At 42.9% G+C, this 18,141-nt stretch overlaps 1 protein-coding gene across 7 annotated transcripts in view; it reads left to right on the forward strand.

Moving 5' to 3' along the window:
• LOC139131630 (uncharacterized) overlaps positions 1 to 14,013 on the forward strand; it is a 77,486-nt gene extending 63,473 nt beyond the window's left edge. For all 7 annotated transcript variants that reach the window (XM_070697761.1, XM_070697763.1, XM_070697760.1 and 4 more), the window contains 9 exons: positions 1,326 to 1,387; positions 1,603 to 1,705; positions 2,060 to 2,145; positions 2,799 to 2,899; positions 3,553 to 3,623; positions 4,592 to 4,699; positions 5,109 to 5,300; positions 5,886 to 6,050; positions 6,512 to 14,013. In XM_070697761.1, the coding sequence (XP_070553862.1) occupies positions 1,326 to 1,387; positions 1,603 to 1,705; positions 2,060 to 2,145; positions 2,799 to 2,899; positions 3,553 to 3,623; positions 4,592 to 4,699; positions 5,109 to 5,300; positions 5,886 to 6,050; positions 6,512 to 12,310 (6,687 nt within the window). In that variant the 3' untranslated portion in view covers positions 12,311 to 14,013. The remainder of the gene's footprint in view (positions 1 to 1,325; positions 1,388 to 1,602; positions 1,706 to 2,059; positions 2,146 to 2,798; positions 2,900 to 3,552; positions 3,624 to 4,591; positions 4,700 to 5,108; positions 5,301 to 5,885; positions 6,051 to 6,511) is intronic.
• The last annotated feature ends 4,128 nt before the right edge of the window (positions 14,014 to 18,141 follow it).

Raw genomic sequence — 18,141 nt, forward strand, 5'->3', positions numbered from 1 at the left:
GTTCGTGCGTCGGCCGTCACCCATGTTGCACGTCGCTGTTTCTCGTCAACAATATATTAATATCTTGTAAGATAGTATGGCTGCCTATGTTCTGTGCTATAGAAGCCGCACCACGGGCGGGCCCTTTTGAGCAAGGCCTGACACGCAATATTCTCGGATTGAAAGATGATTCACAATTCCAGCTGTTGTATTTATACTAGATGTAGAACTATAACTTATTTAATTGTGCAAAATGAACGAGTTTCGACTGGTAGGTCATGTGACAGGAATGTACAGTAAAATTCTTAGCGACCGACCAGCTCAGTCATCCCGGCCATTTCCGGTCGAACTGTCAACCTCGACATACTTGTTCGATAAGTCGCAAGACGCAAGCCACCCTGCATCCTTGAGCTCACATGTTTCTGATTAACAAACAGTTTTAGTGTTTTGACTTCAATTGCACAATATTACGGTTACAATAGGAGAGGTACACCGAATACAGATGAAATTGCCGCTGAGCTGGAAATTCCGACATGTCTAACTTTAACATCAGGACGCCTTTATCGCCTTGGTGTAAAATTGATTTGACGTTTTTTTCCAACGGGAAGATGATAGAAACATGTTACGAAGTCCTGAAAGCGTTCAATGTGATGTCCACATGGGACACATAAATAGCAACGATTTCTTAGCGTATTAGCTAAAGCTTTTCGCTGCCAATTCACTGATCGCATTCGTAAAACGATGAATTCAAGGCACAGAGAAGCCTTAAAGACTCCCAAATGACTTGACGTATCCAATTGCGAGGTCGGCAAGATAACTCCAGAAATAGACGGACGAAATGCTCAGGATACTTGCCACCCATGGTTAAAAACAGACGGTTAAGGACAGTGTCAGCATCGCCAAACCCCACGCAAAGAGTCTCAATTACCAGAGAAATAAGTTTTTTCACATATTACTGAAGAATTGCAAAGTTAGCCCATTAGACTACAACTACTGTAATAAATACACATTTATGACATGTTCACATTTAAAGGGAAGCAGTCATTGGAACTGCACCTGTGCGAGTTTCTTGTTTACAAATAATGTATTTCGTGCATGATATCTATGCGCCTCATCATCATAGCTGCAGCATTTAAATTATACGGTGTAGATTATGACAGACATGTTTCCACTTTCATCAATCACCATCGTACCTTGGATACAGAGTTTACATTGGTCGTGTGGATCCCACACGACCTTTGAGCGCAGGTCCGACGACTGTATCCTTTAAAAGCCAATTCAAGTTCAACACTTTGTTTGATTTTTGTCTGACAATCTGTACGTTTTCATCGCTTTTGTTACTCCAGGTCAATCTTTTGGACGGCAAGAGAAGCCTGAACATCAACATATTCCTGAAGCAGTTTAAGAGGTGAGAAATAACGAACAACCTTTGTCTGCTTGCTTCACCAGGGCTCGGGGGGGTCACGTGACCGCCGAGCGAAGCTGATACATCAGCCGTCTCACTAGGAATGCCACGACCGCAACAAATCCCTTTTATCCTCAATATAAACTAAGAGCAGCGCCGAAGTTGAATAAAACAGAGTTTTTATTGTATCCCTCCGCTCTCTTGATTCTTTTCTGCAGTACAAACGAAGAGATTATCAAGTTAATTATTCAAGGGAAAAGCGAAAGCATCGGTGCAGAAAAGTTGAAGGGGCTCCTCAAGTTGCTACCGGAGAAAGACGAGGTGAGACTGGCGAGGTGATACTCGTGCGCAGTATTGTAGTCTTTTGAAAAACCTACAAATTACCAATTTTGATGGAGAAATCGGGCCACGCGCGTCAGACAAACACCTGCTTTGGGAAGCATCGTCTGTTAATTGGAATTATGGAAATTCAGGAAGTACCCATCATGTGGACAAAGGAGATGTTTTCATGCACCAGCCACCTTTAAACGATGCTAAACCCGATCTGTCGATTTATTCCTATCCACAAGCAAAGTGTTTGTGTCGCAACCGCTTCAAATCGACCGAATCGCCTTGTGTGACGTCATTAGCCGTAGCGGAACTTTACACCCCGGTTATTCATTTCTTGTTTTACAGATTGAAATGTTGCAGTCGTTCGACGGTGACAAAACAAAACTTGGAAACGCTGAGCAGTTTTTACTGATGCTGATTAATATTCCCAGGTAAAAAGTTTACTTTAAACTAATTAAATTACTCTAACGAGAAAAGAAGAAAAAATGATATCTTGAACTAATTTTGAAATTAGTTTTTCTTGTACAGTGGCGGGTCAGTCGTTTGCGTCATTTTGAAATACAATCGCTGGACTGAAATGGACACCAAGAATAACACAGACATATTCCCACAGTCAGGGGCTAAGTGTGTTGACGACCGATTAGCTAAAATCGATCTCGAAATAGCGGAGGTCCTAGAGCCACCAAACACGTTCAAATTTGTTCTTTCTAATTTTAATTTCCATGCTATCTAAGTTAACATTCGTTATTGTTAAATCGGCTCTTGGAAAAATCCTCAATATCGGAAAAAAATCTGCAACCGTTTTGATTTTTTTAAGACACTTCGCGCGATGAATTAGTCGATATTTGTTAGACTGATTGCAGGAACACACGTAATGTGAATGCCTTTATCAAGTTGCCATACCTTGATCTTGAAATCTCGGAGAAGAAAATGCGATGATGACGTGGCACGTTGTGAAATTTAGGTTGCTACCGCGTGTGTGTGTTGTTGCACATGCGTGTGGCAAGCATGGGACAATATATGGACTTTTCGTTCAGTTTATTCAACGAATTTCAACCGATCCATTTTTCTCATATCATTCTAGCCACAAACTGCGTATTGAAGGTATGCTGCTTAAGGAAGAATTCAACACGACCTTAGATTTCTTGGAGCCAGCCATCGATAAAATTGTCAAGGCAGCCAAGGGTAATCTTACATCCATCTCATTTTTTTTTTCACACGATCTCCCTAAAATTGATTTTCTTTTTGCAGACACTGATAAAATTTCCCCTGTGAACTTTCACACGAATGTTGCCCTTGAGTCGGACATTATTCTTACTTTTGCTCTCTGCCACGTTGACCTTTGACCCTAATGGCAATAACTGGGTGACTGACTGGATCGGCTCCAAGCGGCGTCGAATAATGCTCCCCTTTTCTCCTTAAGTCACAATCCCATTTTTGCTAATTCATGTCCGTTTACTTAATCAGAGAAATTCTTTAATTGATTTTGTAAAATTTTTAGTTCAAGCCCAGAACTAAACATGTTGTTTTGCTCATGTTTAAATCGACAAGTTAATAGTAATCCTGCTTCCGTGACTCTAGACTCCAAAATATATATCTTAGCACGAAAACGCCAACCATCCCACAAGTATTCATGTTACAAGTGGAATGAAATTGCTTCGTCCCCATTAGTATAAAAATAATATTCATTCGTAAATACGGCGTGGAAGAAACTGACATATCTTCTGCAGCTGGAAGATTGAGCATGAGTTTCTCTCATAAGTCTTTCCAACAAATATTTTATCGTGTACATTGATGGCGTGACGTGGTATCCGACCTTTGTCTCTTTTTTCCTTCAGAATTAAAGATGAGTAAAATGCTGAGCGATATACTGTATCTGGTGCTGTTTACTGGGAACTTCATCAACGCAGTGAGTATAGGCCTCGTCAAATCAAACAAAACGAAACAAATGAAGGAAAGAACAAGCAAAACGGGGAGGGGGGGGGAATGGCTAACACTTTATAAAAGTTCTGGGATCATACGAGACACGAGTGGATGTGAAGCCAAAGCTTGTCCGAGTAATTGTTCCGATCAGAATTCAAAGCAGCCACGCTGAATGATATTTTTTTGTATTAAAGGAGAACACGATTCGTTTTAGATTTACTGTTTGCCATAGCGAAAAATACAGCCTATTTCCAATGAAAGAGGTTGACAACGTCACATTGTTCGGGTCTACTGACCCAGTTTTCGCTTGCCTGAACTCTTTGCATGTTCCAAAACTTTTCGAAGTCGCAAATATTTTCCGCTTGAGTTGGAAGTGCCGGTGGCGGAATTGTCAAGCCAAACACTGGGAAATGGGGTCATGGAATATTGAAAGATGTTGTCTTTAGGACAATCAGATTGATCGGCGGTTTGTTTGTTTGTTTTTTGTTTGTTTGTTCATTCGTGTTTTAAACCCGTGAAACACATTTAACGCCGCAATTTTGAAACAATATTTTTGCAAATGTTCTTGAGCGAGTGTGGCTTTGAGTTGTAGTCTGTAAATCCAGAAGAAATTTATTCATTGAGAAAGAATAATCATGCTTTCAGATTTTTTTTGAACTTTCCACTCCCGTTTAAAAATACATTACATCAAGTCTAATGAGCCGTGATACTAGCAGTACAGCAGGTATCTGTTTTAAAGAAATTCTGAGGTTGTGGTTCTGACGCAATGGTAGAACATAGTGTAAAATATATTTAAAAACATTTTAAGTCCTGAAAGCAGCTCACGTATTCATTCCTTCGTCTGTGAATCGACCTCAATAGGGTGTGCATGTCGGTTGGTCACACAACGAGAGCCAATAATGTGTCCATCTCGTTTTGAACGTGATTTGCTGATTTTTTTTCCTCCATTTTTAGGGTGGTTACGCCGGGAACGCTATTGGTTTCAAACTGACGTCATTGCTGAAATTAGTGGAGACTAGAGCCAACAAGCCGAGGATGAACTTTATGCACTACGTTGTCATGGTGAGTGCAGATTCCCGGATGTGCCGGCACCGAAAGAGAGGCGGTCGTCTCTGAAAGCGATTTAGAGTAATTAGTTCGCAATTGTGACACGACTTAAATTGGCTTCTGATGAATCTGCAATTAAGATAATTTGTCTAATTATCGTGGCGACTGGTCCGTCTATACTTGTTTCATAAAAGGAGGAACGGAAGCAGGCGTCGACATTCCCGTGAAAACACCGGAATGGACTCGAGCAGTGGGTGGCGGGGGTTTGTCAGTGTGTAGACATAATGTGTAACTTCAAGCACAGGAAAGACAGTAAAATGTAAGAAAAAAACAAAAAGAAGCTAGTAACTGAACTGACAGACATTGTTCCTGTATATGTCCCCCAGACTGCTTATGACCTTGTGTGGCTTCTTGTTTTTTGCAGCAAGCTGAAAAGAAAGACAAAGAGCTTCTGGGTTTCACTAAAGAACTGAAGCATCTGGAAGAAGCATCAAAGCTTTCGATGGAACAGATCAATGGCGACTTCAATTCACTAGAGAGCAAAGTCGCGTCGATGATTGAACAAGTTGAGAACAGCGACCAAGTCGTGAAGGACCAACTTCAGGAATTTCTTGAGGTCGGTACCCAGAGGAGGCCGTCTCTGTGACGTCAATATTCGATAAATTCTCTCGTCTTTTGTGCGGATGGATCTCTTTTTATCTATTCTCAAGATTCACGGCACGTTTGTTTGCGTCATCGATTGACCTCTTTCTGTACCATGGGTGACGAAGAGGTTCCAATCTCGCTATAGAAATGTGGGCAACTGAATTAACCATTGTCCGAGTGTCGCCCTCTGTCGGTCGTCGATTAAAGAAATGGCAAGACATGAGGAAACCGCGTGCAATGCATACGTACCAGTATACTCCAGCGTTATTTCCATATCCGCCACATTTTTCTTTGAAAAATAAAAATGTCTCTACCTTCCCGTACATTAACGATTGCGCAAAGACATGGATATTGTGACGCTGTCCATGTGCAGTTGAGTGTTTTACGGTTTGTACCAACTGTATACCTGAGTTCCTCGGGCGCCTTGTATCTTTGTGTACACGTCGCAGTTTTATCCAATTCTAAATACCGCGACCTTTTAGTGTTCGACCTTGTTTGAAAACATTGGTCGAAGAAGGAAAAGTGTAACGTTTTCATATTATTCATTTTGAAACAGAACGCAAACGATGACCTGGAGTATGTCAAAGAAGGACTTGACGACGTGGAACGAGTGAAGAAAGAATTGTCGCATTACTTCTGCGAGGATCCCGCCACATTCAGACTGGAAGAGTGCCTGAAGATTTTCCACACTTTCTGTGAGCGGTTCAAGAAAGCAATCGAGGTAGATCTCTAATACTGTAGACTCTTACGCAACCTGTTTCTAAAAGATCATGTATGAACCGCATACGCCTGGTATTACGAACAAAGAGGGGGTTATGTTTAACCCATGGGCCGTGCTCAATTCAATGCGGTTCGGTTCCGTTCTTCTGTGTACTACCACCTAGAAGATTAGACTATTTGTGTTGTCGTTGCTAGTTTTCTCATCCCTCTGCCGACAATACCCAGTTGTACATGAGTGGGCGAATTGGAAAAAATGCCATTCAGACGCTCTTTTTTTGTCAAAGAATGCAAGGAAGGAAACACTGGTTTTGAAGTTCAAAAGTTTGCTTGCATGACCAAAAAACTTGTCTGCGGAATTTTTGCAAAAAGTTATAAAATTCAAAAGTTTTTCCTAGGAGAAGGAAATCTCCTCTGTTATAGGCCTAATTGTTTTAAACTTCTTCTGTCAATTTCGTGTTGCAGGAAAATCGCCAACGCAAAATCGATGAAGCGAAAGCAGAAGCGAGGAGGAAGCAGCGGGAAGAACAGGAAGCAGCCAAACGCCGACGAATTCAGCGTAGCGGGAGTCTTCCCGTTGGCGGCGCTCTTCACCCCTCAGACGGCCCCATCGATAAGCTGCTCGGAGATTTTCGCGGTGGTTTTCATCAAAAGAAATTAAACGAATTAGTCAACCAGTCTGTAGATTCGAGTATATCACCAACTTCCCCAGCAGTTTCTGACAACATGTCTCCGAATTCTCCGGCGGACGACGCAGGGGCGTTTTCATTTAATCGGACTAGTAGCTTACGAAGATCCAGGCAAAAATTCAAAAACTTGGAGAGTATCAATGAAGGAGGGAAAGACGACGATGGACTCAATCAACCGGATGAAAGGCGTTTTTCAATATATTCGACGAGCAGTTCCAGCAGCAAGGACGATTCCCCTTACAGTTCTGTCGCCAGTCGCCGGCATAGAAATATCATCAGTGCTGCTGATGATGACCTTTTCGATGCTTTGCACCAGATGAAGACCGAAGATGAAGCGGGTGAATTCCGACGTGACGGTAGTTTACGTAGATCGCGCAGAAAAGGTGGAATGAAAGATGCCACCGACACAAGTAGGGAGCGGAATGATTCTCCATCGAGACTTGCAGACAGAGACCAGCAAGCAAGGACTGTCGAAAGGTCGAGAAGCAGCTTGGATCCCCGTGATGTCAATGACGCACTGAGAGAGTACGAAAAGACTCAGAGTGCCACAGATCGCAAGGACGGCAGCTTCCGATCAAAACTCAGGCGACCGAGGAGCTACATTGATACAAGAGATGTCGATAGTGCCTTAGAAATAAGCAGCGACAGCACGAACCCCGAATGGCGCTCACATTTACGGAGAAGACCGAGAAGTTCCGAATTCAAGGGAGTCACGACGGAATCTCTCTTGCAAGAGCAGAAAGACCCCGATTTCAAGTCTCAGCTTCGACGACAAAACAGCGCCATCCTAGATAAGAAAGACACTGATGAACTTGAGACGGGTCGAAATAAAGCTAGCTCCGATTTGCCCTGGAAGACAAAGGTGAGGCCGAGAAGTTATATTGAAAGCAGGGACGTCGATAAAGTGCTTGGTCTCGACAGAGGCAAGGACAGCGATGGTTCCGACACAGAAGTCCCGCCCCGTCTTGGGCGGAGAAGAGCTGTCGTGAGTGGCCAAGATTTTGCTGTCTCGACTATAGCACGACGGGAAAACTGGATAAGAAAATTAAGTCAGGAGGAAGATGCCAATGTCTCGAATAGTCTTGATATTAGCAAGAAAGAAGAAGCGCCAGCTCGTGAAGGAAATGACAATACTTCTGATCTTAGGACATCAAAATCACCTCCACCAGTTCCAGCAAGAAAGCTACAATCCGGTGACTCGCTCGAAAAATCAGATAACATGAAATCTACTCGCGAGAAACGACGCTCACGCAGTGAACTGGATAAAAGCCAGGTCACCTCCGCTCTCAATGAATATTCTAACAAAGTTGGGACTGGCAGACAAACTGTCGCGGCAACAAAGCTAAGCCCGACAGAGATTAAACCAACACAAAAATCAGAGAAAGTCTCGTACAGGTTAAGGTATGCCACGGACTTAGACACTTCAGAAGACGGAATGAAAGTGAAATACAGCATTGCCAACTCGACAAAAATGGAAAGTGGTATCACATCAAAACCAGAGAACCGTTCAGAAAGCAATAAACCAGTCAATACTGTCCAATTATCAAAACCCTGTCATGATCAGACTAGAGAAGCAAACCCAGTCCCTACATCTGCTACAACAAGAGATACGCAAGAGTCTGATGTTAGAAAAGTTGACAAACCTACAAATGAGGGAGAATCTGAAAATCCGCCGACGAGTTTATCTAAAGGGAAACTCCACCGGAAAACTCCATTATCGAAACGCTGGAGGAGTGATATGGATAAGACAGAGCTGCAAAAGGCACTCGACGAAGCTGAGAGCAAAAACAAAGAAGAAGTACCGGAATGCGACAGTCCAAAAGGCCCGGAATCACCAAGAAGCATAACCAAGCGAAGGCTTCGGCTCAGGCTTGAGAACATCAACGTTGAGTCCACGTTGGACGCGGTTGAGCAGTCACTCACTGAACGGCGCAAGGAAATGAAATCCCCGGATGAGGATCCCACCACAAGACGGCGAAGACACTCGGCATATGAAGATCACGAAAGTAGAGTGTTCGAAGAAAAGCCAGTTTCTGCGAAAGAAATTTTCAAAAACGCTGATGACGAGCCTCCATATTTTGTATTCCAGCCACGACGGACGAACAGAGACCGCCTGATGATTGAGCACCTGCTGACTGGTGTCAACCAGGCCATCGAGGAGGACGCAGAGAGGAGGCAAGAAGAAGAAAATCCTAACAAACAAACCGTCCAGGAAGAAGCGAAAAGCGGGCACCCAGCCGAAGAAGACGAAGAGCGCACGTGGGCGAACATCATCAAGCAACACAGTGACATCAAAAAAGACCTCCGGGAGATGAAAAAAGATTTCATAAGGCGAGTTTCTTCTTCAGGGGATGGAAATAGACATTTTAAACAAAACAATAACGACGTCAACTTAGAAGACGTCGAGGCAGTAGAGCCACCCAAAGACAGTGGCAAGTCTAAGAAACTAGAAAAACTCGAAATAAGAGAACCAATCGTTGACAATCGTCCGTCACCAACAAAGAGCAATGTTGCCAGAATGACAATGATGTTTCAACAAGGACAGCTTGGGAAAAAGGCAAGGGCACCATCGGCGGCAGTATCACCAACAACGACTGCGAGAGCTACATCCGGCATGGCGGGGGTTGGCGAAACGCCTCTGGTTTCGGAAGAGACAAAAGAAATAATACCCTCGCCGACACCCGAGAGAGTTGAGTCGAAAAAAGACATCAACGATAATGAAGACCAAAACGTCGATAAAGAATTTGAGGACACTGCCCCGGTTGCCAGGCTTTCCCCTAGAAGTCAAGATCAACTCGATGCAGAAACAGACAGAAGGAAATCAGCGGATATAAGCATAGCTGGGTCAGATCGAACAGACGATGACTACCGTAAAGATAGCCTGGATGATGGAGCCCTCTACGCTAGTGGGAATGAAGGTGATGTTGAGTCTGCCAGCGAAGAAAAGGACGCAGATGCACGACCATCAAGCGTCTCACCGAAGCCAAATGAGAAATACAGATTTGAAGTTTTCATGGCGAAAAGTGATAAGCCTGGACAAGTCGCGACCAACACAAAGGAAGGCGAGAAAAGTGTGCAAAAAAGCAAGCCAAAACCAGGAAAGATACCATCATATGCTGCCCCCACACGAGCATCTTTCAGAAAGTCTGAGAATCCTGTTCAAACCAGAAGTAAAACTCCACCAAACCGAGGCAGTGCTTCCACAGTCAAAACTAAGAGAACTGCATCACCGGCTGACAGGAAGAGCATGGGTGCTGTACAGTCCCTACTTCACAAAACTAATAAAAGCAAAAGTAGAGATTCGCTAGATTCCACGACGTCAGAAGCTGAATCGCGTGCTGGAGCGAGATCCAGAAGCGGTTCACCTGCCAGTACTTGTTCAACTGTCTCCAACACAAGTCGCCGTTCGGTCGGGTCAGTCGACAGTCGGAAGGTGAACGCTTCAACCAGAGGTAAGACCGACGTACGAAACAGGACGCAATTGAAAACAACGCGCCCGAGATCGGCAGCTTCCACCAAAAGCGTCGAGTCTGACGCAGCGAAAGCGTCAAAGACAAGCAGATCAAAGCTGCCTGTGAAGCCACGTATTGTGAAACAACCAGTTCACTTATGCCCTTCAAAGACGGACCAGGCAGTGGAAGCCGCGAGACAGAGAAGACTCTCCTCAAGTTCACCAGTTTGCGAGCGACACAAATCAGATTCAGACTCTACGGGGTCGGGAAGCAGGCAGTCGACTCCAACACCTCCAAGATCTTCGTCCAGGATATCATCAGGGAGGAGCTCTCCCAGGAATACCAGTCCAGCAGGCAGTTTGCGGGGAGAGAAGACAAACACCAGGAAACCTAATACAGGTGAAACTCCAGCGAACACATCGAAGGCGACACCGAAAGGAGATGGTGCCAGTAGTGTGACAACAAGGAGAACCCTTCTGAAACCGCCCGTCCCTAGAGCGCCAGGGAGACAAGTCAACAAAGCTAACACTTCGACTTCTGAAACACCAGCCAATAGAAACAAGCCAACCAAACGACAGGCGCCAGGGATACCCAAGCCAACTGTTTCATCAATGAACAAAGTCACAGCAACCTCGACAGCGGTACCTAAACCAGTCAGCGGCACTGCTTCGTCATTCCCGGTCAAGAAACCAACGACTCCGAAGAAGATAAACACTACGGCGGCTAACCAGAACACGCCGGAGAAGAAGACAGTGCCATCTTCGCCGAGGACACCAAGAACGACGATCAAAATGGGGACAGCTAGTTTGGGATTGAGCAACTACACGGGGCCTGCTACGAAAGGGCAGAGTATACCTCCAGCACGACCTACCACTTTGAACACAACGCCACAATCATCGCAAGGAAATTCGGTATGGAAGCAGGAAGCAGTCCAATCGTCGCTCGGTAAAACTCTAACCCCTCAGATAGCGTCACCGGTGCAGTCACCCCAACCGCCCGCGCTGACCAGATCACCCGTCAAGACATCTCCGTCCTTTCCTGGCCCGTCGTCAGCAAGACTAATGACGCCGCCATTGCCCGGACCAGCAGGTACGCCGACGTCGTCACTGCCGGGCAATTCACCAGGACAAGCACTGACGCCGAGCTCGCAAACAAGATCGGCCACGGGAAGTCAGCAGAGCATAGCAAGTAATGATACAAGCAGTACCAGCGTGCCGTGCGGGGGATCGACGCAAAGTTTGGACTCGCAATACTCCACAGGAAGCGCGAAGACAGATTCGTTGCTGACAAGCATCGCCATGACAGCGTCCTCCGTCGCTGATTCTCTGTCGCCGTTGATACACAGCACGTCTGACCCGGATGTTCAACACAAACTTCAGCAGGACGTGACACCTGTTGATTCCGCGAAAGTGAGAGCAGAAAGTCCGAGCAGTCCATCTAAGTTACACAAACAAAGCAAAGTAGGGCGACTCATCTCGATGCTTACCGGGAAATCTTCAGAGAAGAAACCACAAGCGAGCAAACTACAACGCAGCTTATCTGTCGGCTCTCGGCCCACCAGCGCCATTCCAACGCGTCGGGGACAGGTTTCAGCTCTTGTCAACAATATGAACAATATTACTACATCCAGTACCCTAGAAAACCCCAATGCTTTATCGAACACTGCCAAATCGAAAAACTCTCAGTACAGTACCCCAGTTGACAAGTTAACGCCTACCATCCCAGAAACACCTGTCATGAACGAGCCGATCCTAGAGACCTCAGTCCCAGCAGAGGAAACACAAATACTTTATACCTCTGAGAGTCATGATCTGTCATCCAGTCCAACGCCAACCAACTCTCCAACCAAAATCCCTTCGCCAGCGACTTCAAAGTTGTCGACGACGTCCATTGTTCTCGAAGATAAGTCAGCTCTGACGAGAACATCTTCGTCTCGGTTCGGTACACCGAAAACCCGTGCGTCGTTCACTGCCGCTGACCGATCGCCGCCTTCGTTGTCGTCTTCGCCGGCTTCCGGCAGCGGGTTTACGAGATCGGCATCGGTGAATGTCAAAACGGAGAGAAAGTTCATGTTCAACAGAAAAGACCCGTTGTCAACGGCAATAAAGAAAACCAAAGTGTGAGAACATTTTGAGCGTTAGGAAATAAACAGAGATGCTTGTTTGCTGTGATGTGTCCGCTGTACCGAGTTCAGAAAATGGCAAGACTCGTCGTTCGACTCTACTAGCTCAGGGAAATTCCATACTTGCGACGTCAGACTTTTCAAAAGTTACTACTGCACAGAGAGTTCGCTTGACAGCAGAGTGGAGTAAGACTGCACGGACATGATGGTCCACCTCGGGGACCTTCTCGTATGTTACTGTTGTAATAACAATAGATGGATGGCCAATTCTGACCGTATTACCAAGTAAAACGGTGAATTGTGTCGCCAAGTGTGATATTGCCGAATCTAATGGTGCTACAAAAACACAAATAACTCGGCAACCGTCACTTATGCCAAGAAGTCGTTCAGTCGACTTCCTTCGATTGAAATATATATACAGCGCCGCCGACGTCAACGGCCATATATCTGATTTCAGGTCCTTGAACGTCAATAGTCGCCAGAGTAATACAGATACTCCATCGTGTATAGAGACGTGACAACAAGAGACTCTATCACAGTGTGTTTCCAAGATTTTTACATTCCATCAGTGTATCATGGTGCCTGAAAAATAATCGTTAAATTTTGTATGATGTCAGGTAAATGACGCTTGTAGGGAAAAAAACTACTGTACCTGATATTGAATTTTGACAATCTCTTTCTGTTTTGCCCTTCAAAGAATCTAATCCCATCGAGAAACAAGAATATTTAACGTCTTATTTTACACAACATTTATTTACATGTGGGATAAGGATTGGTTGTTTTTTTAATGTGGCTCGGTATATCTCATGCCAGTGTTTTGAAGTTACGTCTAGCAAAACGAGCAAGGTATATTATCCTGTGAAAAGTCGAAACTCCGTCGATTGCAACTCTTTTACTTCCCGTCGGCGGAACAGATAAATCAATAAAAAGGACATTTTTAACAGTATCTTTTCGACGGAGAAACTACACAAAAAGACAGTGCTATACAAACCGTGCCTTGAAATGTAAGTTTTGCTGGGTTTTTTTTTCAATACTTTGAATCAGATTGAAATCACGTTGTGAACGTGACGAGAACGAGAAATGACGCACAGAGGCGTCGATATGCGGTCACCAAACTCGAGTAGTTTCGGTTTGCATTATCTTAAGCCTCAGATATACAAAGAGCGGTGATAATACGGCTAATGGAGTGTTTTATTTCTTAGAATCCAGTAATATGAAACGGAGAATCCACAACTATAGCGTAAATACAATAATTATATACTAGCATGTCAAGTTGTGGAGATTGGAGCGTTTAATATTTTTTTTACGCCAAATCCTGTATTTTCTGTGAAATAGTATCTTGTAATTACTAACAACGGCGGAAAGTTTTTGTTCTTTCCCGAGAAATTTTACCCATATAAATGAAACCTTATTTTAGAAGTACAATAATACGCAATGCATACAGTGTTCTTTTCCTTTCTTTATCTGTGAATATTCTGATAAGGGCAATGTTATGTTACCTCAGTGGTTGCATCCTTTATTTATTTCGAAATCTTGCTGCTTGCTGTTAATTCAGTGAACTCTCGCTCCGTATTACAATTCGTTCTTGTGGTTTACTGGTTGTCATAGGAACACACCATTATGTCGTCTTGATGACGGCACATTACTACCGTTATTTAAGTTAATAAATATTCATTTTTTTACAATAAAAGTATGTAAAAAGGACACCTTTTGCAGAAGTTGTTTTTTCTTTCGAACGTGACACTAATGTGGCGTGTAATGAGAAAAGTTAAAGCTAAGAAAAAAAGACCCGAGCATGTTTTTGCTCACTATATTCATCCGGAATTCCATGATCGACATGTTGCTGTCACTTGTTGTTTCCTATATCACTCTCACTGTTTATTTTCAAGAAAAGGTCGAACGACGATTCAGTGACTAATTTGTATTCACCTGAACGTTTGAAGATGCCATCTCCACATGTCGGACTCGAATGATTAATGTCCCGGAAAGGTCGAGTGTCCTTTGTGTACCAGAGTTGCACCCGTTTGCATGTGGCCATGGCTGAGAGAATGCCGTTGCACACTCACTTTCTCAACAGAAAAAAACAACAATATCCCTGTTCTTCAATGCTGTGTCTTGGTGTTGCTGTAGCATGTTAATTCGAACTTCTGGTTACGACGAAAATCACCGTCTGCACACTCAGGGTGTCTGTCGACCAGTCGCGGTGATCGAACGCCCCCAGCGCTCAATGTGTTCAAATAATCCACGACCAAGTGCTTCGCAGCTGCACCTGGCATGGTACGTCATTCAAGCATTTTGTAAGTATTTAATACTTGAGTTTACAGAGGACAATATTTGAATCGTACACAATGGAGAACATTTTAGACCTTACTAGAAAAAATTAAGTAAATTACGATCAAGACCCTGGCGTGTCACGAAAGACTTCGTATTGAACCCCATGAAAACTGTTTTTTTTTTAATCACTTATTAATGAACCGGGGCCCTTGTTCTTATCGATCTGTTTGATGCAGAATAGTGGCGATTATTGTTTTTAGAGTTTCACTGTAATCATAGAGCTAATCAAACAACTTTACCGAAGTTTTATGTTATTCAAAAGACTGAACGAACCATTACTATCAACAACAACTACTACTACTACAACTACTACTACTACTACTGCTGCTACTACTGCTACTGTTATTACTTACCACTACTAACTACTGCAAATAAACTTATCTCGTTTGTACCAGCTGAACGCTTCTAACCTGCAAGCAAAACCCATAAATTAATTTTAAATTGAATAATTTTGAAGAACATAATGTTATCAATGTAATAATCCATTTCATTACTTTACATGTCACGTGAAATCTTGATTATTCTTACGACGGTTCCTGAGCTGCAATGTTTTGCATCATTGTCATGACTTTACCACAGGGGACAGATGAAAGTCCCCTGGGGTGGGGAGGATGGTTTTTTTGTGCAACGGTTTTTCCTTATTTGATTTTATCAATTTTGACTGTGATATTTCAAATAAAGAGTTTCAACTCCACAACGTCTGACTGCTTTATATATTACCGACAAGTCCTTATCTCCTCTCCAACTTGTGTATACACCACTGTAATTGCTCCGAAAACATTGCCAACTTACTAATCCGTTGTCCGTATCAGCTGATTAAGTTATTGAGTCAACACCACAGCCGACCCACACGCATTAAAATATCACAGTCAAAATTAATAAAATCAAATAAGGTAAACCGTTGCACAAAAAACCTTCCTCCCCACCCCAGGGGACTTTCATCTGTCCCCTGTGTCTTAACCTTCAAAATGAAGTTTGTCCATATGTACATGCTATTAGAAAGATGTGTACACAAGTATTATAACCAATAGATGGGACAGCATATGTAAGTTGGTGAGTATGGTAAACGGGTGTCACACTAATATATGACCCCCCTCCTTGCGAATATGCAAATTACAGTGGACAAACTGCATGTGCAGGGAGAGAAAGGTTTTCAACTGTATCTGTCGAATCACGCAAATAGGTTATGCTTTGAATTTCTTGCAAGTATCAACCATAGGGCCTACCTACATCCTGAAGCTAACGATCAACGAGAGGGGATTCCTAACAACTACGACGATCATGCTGTCGTCAATGTGCAGCCAACAAAAATGAAATTTACAAAGACTATTAAACCGTTAAAATTTACGAAAATTTCCCGTGCGAACGACAACGGGGCCCCAGAACTCGTCAGTGAGTAGTGCTCGCTGCAAACATTTTGCAAATCCGAAGATATTTTTTTAAAAAGTGTCTAAACTTGGCCCATAAGTGTGCTTTTTTATTTTGTGATTGATATTTTGATCTTTGCAAAAATCACAATTTACTTGTTAGCTGTAAAGTTACGATGTTTACGGCATTATTCATATTCACAGGCATGTAAACAAACCGTTACTGTGTATTTGTATTCAGTCAAGTAGTTCAGCTCAATCAATTAAAATGCGATGGACAGGGCATGGTAATATAATTATCATTATCAAATACATCTTACGCAGACTAAAAGCTATAGTGACAAATAAAGTTTTATATCAGAATGTTACTCACCTACAACACTTCGAACTCAGCTGGTGAATGAAATATATTTTGATATCACCATTATTGTCCAAAGACAATGTTTCCTTGTATTGTGCAAACTGGAATATTAAATCTACCTTATGATGTCAAAGTCACTAATACAAAAGCACTTTCAAAATTATCACCAGTATTGTTTTCCGTGATAAATAGCGATTTTCCTATTTGTTATCGATTGCTACGACCTGTGTTCTATACGACTACAGTACAGTAATGTTTCCCAATCATTCAAAGTCAGTTGAGTATTCACGCACATGCAGTTAGGAATAAAGGGACTTCCCTCTTTGTAAGAATGCAAAATCTCAATCCTGTGAGGTATAAATGCCACAAGAATACAACGTATTTAGGTTTGTCCTGGGGGGGGGGCTACCATGCGGCAGGGATGTGCGGCCAAATGTAGTAAACCATGATTTATAGAAGAATTGTATACCCTATTTTAGACCAATATGCTGACCAATATGCTGAACACCAAACCTCAAAGGGCACGTCTATGTATAGCCACATATAATAAGTGCCCCTACACGTCTGCATAGAGCCACGTTTTGGAAGTGCGTGCAGTGTCCCCCGGCCTTTCCCAAGCGGCTGCTGGGTACAAAGGAGTTCCCAGTTACTCGAGATGGAGCCCTTTTCTTTTCTAGATTTTCATGTTTCTCCAAGATTAGTTAGTGGCAGTACACTAGCTGCAGCTAGAGTACCCCCCCCCCCACACACACACCACACAGATGGATGTAAAAGCATTTCCTGCCACTAATTAAGCTAATACCACTAAATATTTTCATGGAAAGCTTCGTAAAACTTACATCACTTTCAACGTTGCCTTCATTACAAATACACAATCTCTTACGACGTTCGACATTTTTACGCCGACCCTGTTCAATATTGAGTACATATACCTGATTTGATAAACGAAATACTGAAGCTAAGGTAAATTTGAACAGGCTCCATTGAAATAAGCAGATATGGTTCAATACAGAAAGATGATTTTAAAAAGTCTTTAGTATTCTAGTCTGCTGTGTTTGCTCATATCAGTGTTGGTCAATATCTACATTGCGTTATTTGAATTCTGAAAAAAAATTTGTTTCACACCAAATACCCTGATTGCACCATCAATGCCTCTACAAAACTATACTGAAATAACAGAGTTCTGACCAACATACAAAGTACCTCTCAGCTAATTTACATTGATTACTCTTTGTAGGCATGATCGAATATACCTTTGTGCATAAATTTTCAGAAGGAGAATCTAAAATTTCATCGCTCTTAGAAATCTCATCGCTGGTAAATAGTATCTTCCCAGTTCTCCCCAAGCTGCAATATTGACAGTATGACTATTTTGTCTCAGTAAAATTTTACAAACTTTGCAATGGCTGCGCTCAATGCCTGAAACTTGGATAAGTCCCCTCATATCACAGCAATAATTCAAATGGGAAAAATTTTCCGGTCAAAAATTTTGCGACAAGTTTTAACTGAAACATCATCAACAGCTTTCAACTGCATGGAATAAAGCTTTCGCAACTTATTCTGCTGACACAGATTGTGCTTTGGTCCATATTCCACTACAAGAAAGTACAATGCTAAGATATTTAAAATATAGTACAACTTTGACTAGTTTTCCACGAACGTCCAAACGCCGGAAACGATTGCATTGTTTTATTTCAGGATTGGCAGTGAGTGTAGTGAGTTTATATTTTATACAATACAAGTCTAGCTGATTAAGCAATCTCTAGAGTT

This window comes from Ptychodera flava, chromosome 4, assembly GCF_041260155.1.
Source record: "Ptychodera flava strain L36383 chromosome 4, AS_Pfla_20210202, whole genome shotgun sequence".
NCBI lineage: Eukaryota > Metazoa > Hemichordata > Enteropneusta > Ptychoderidae > Ptychodera > Ptychodera flava.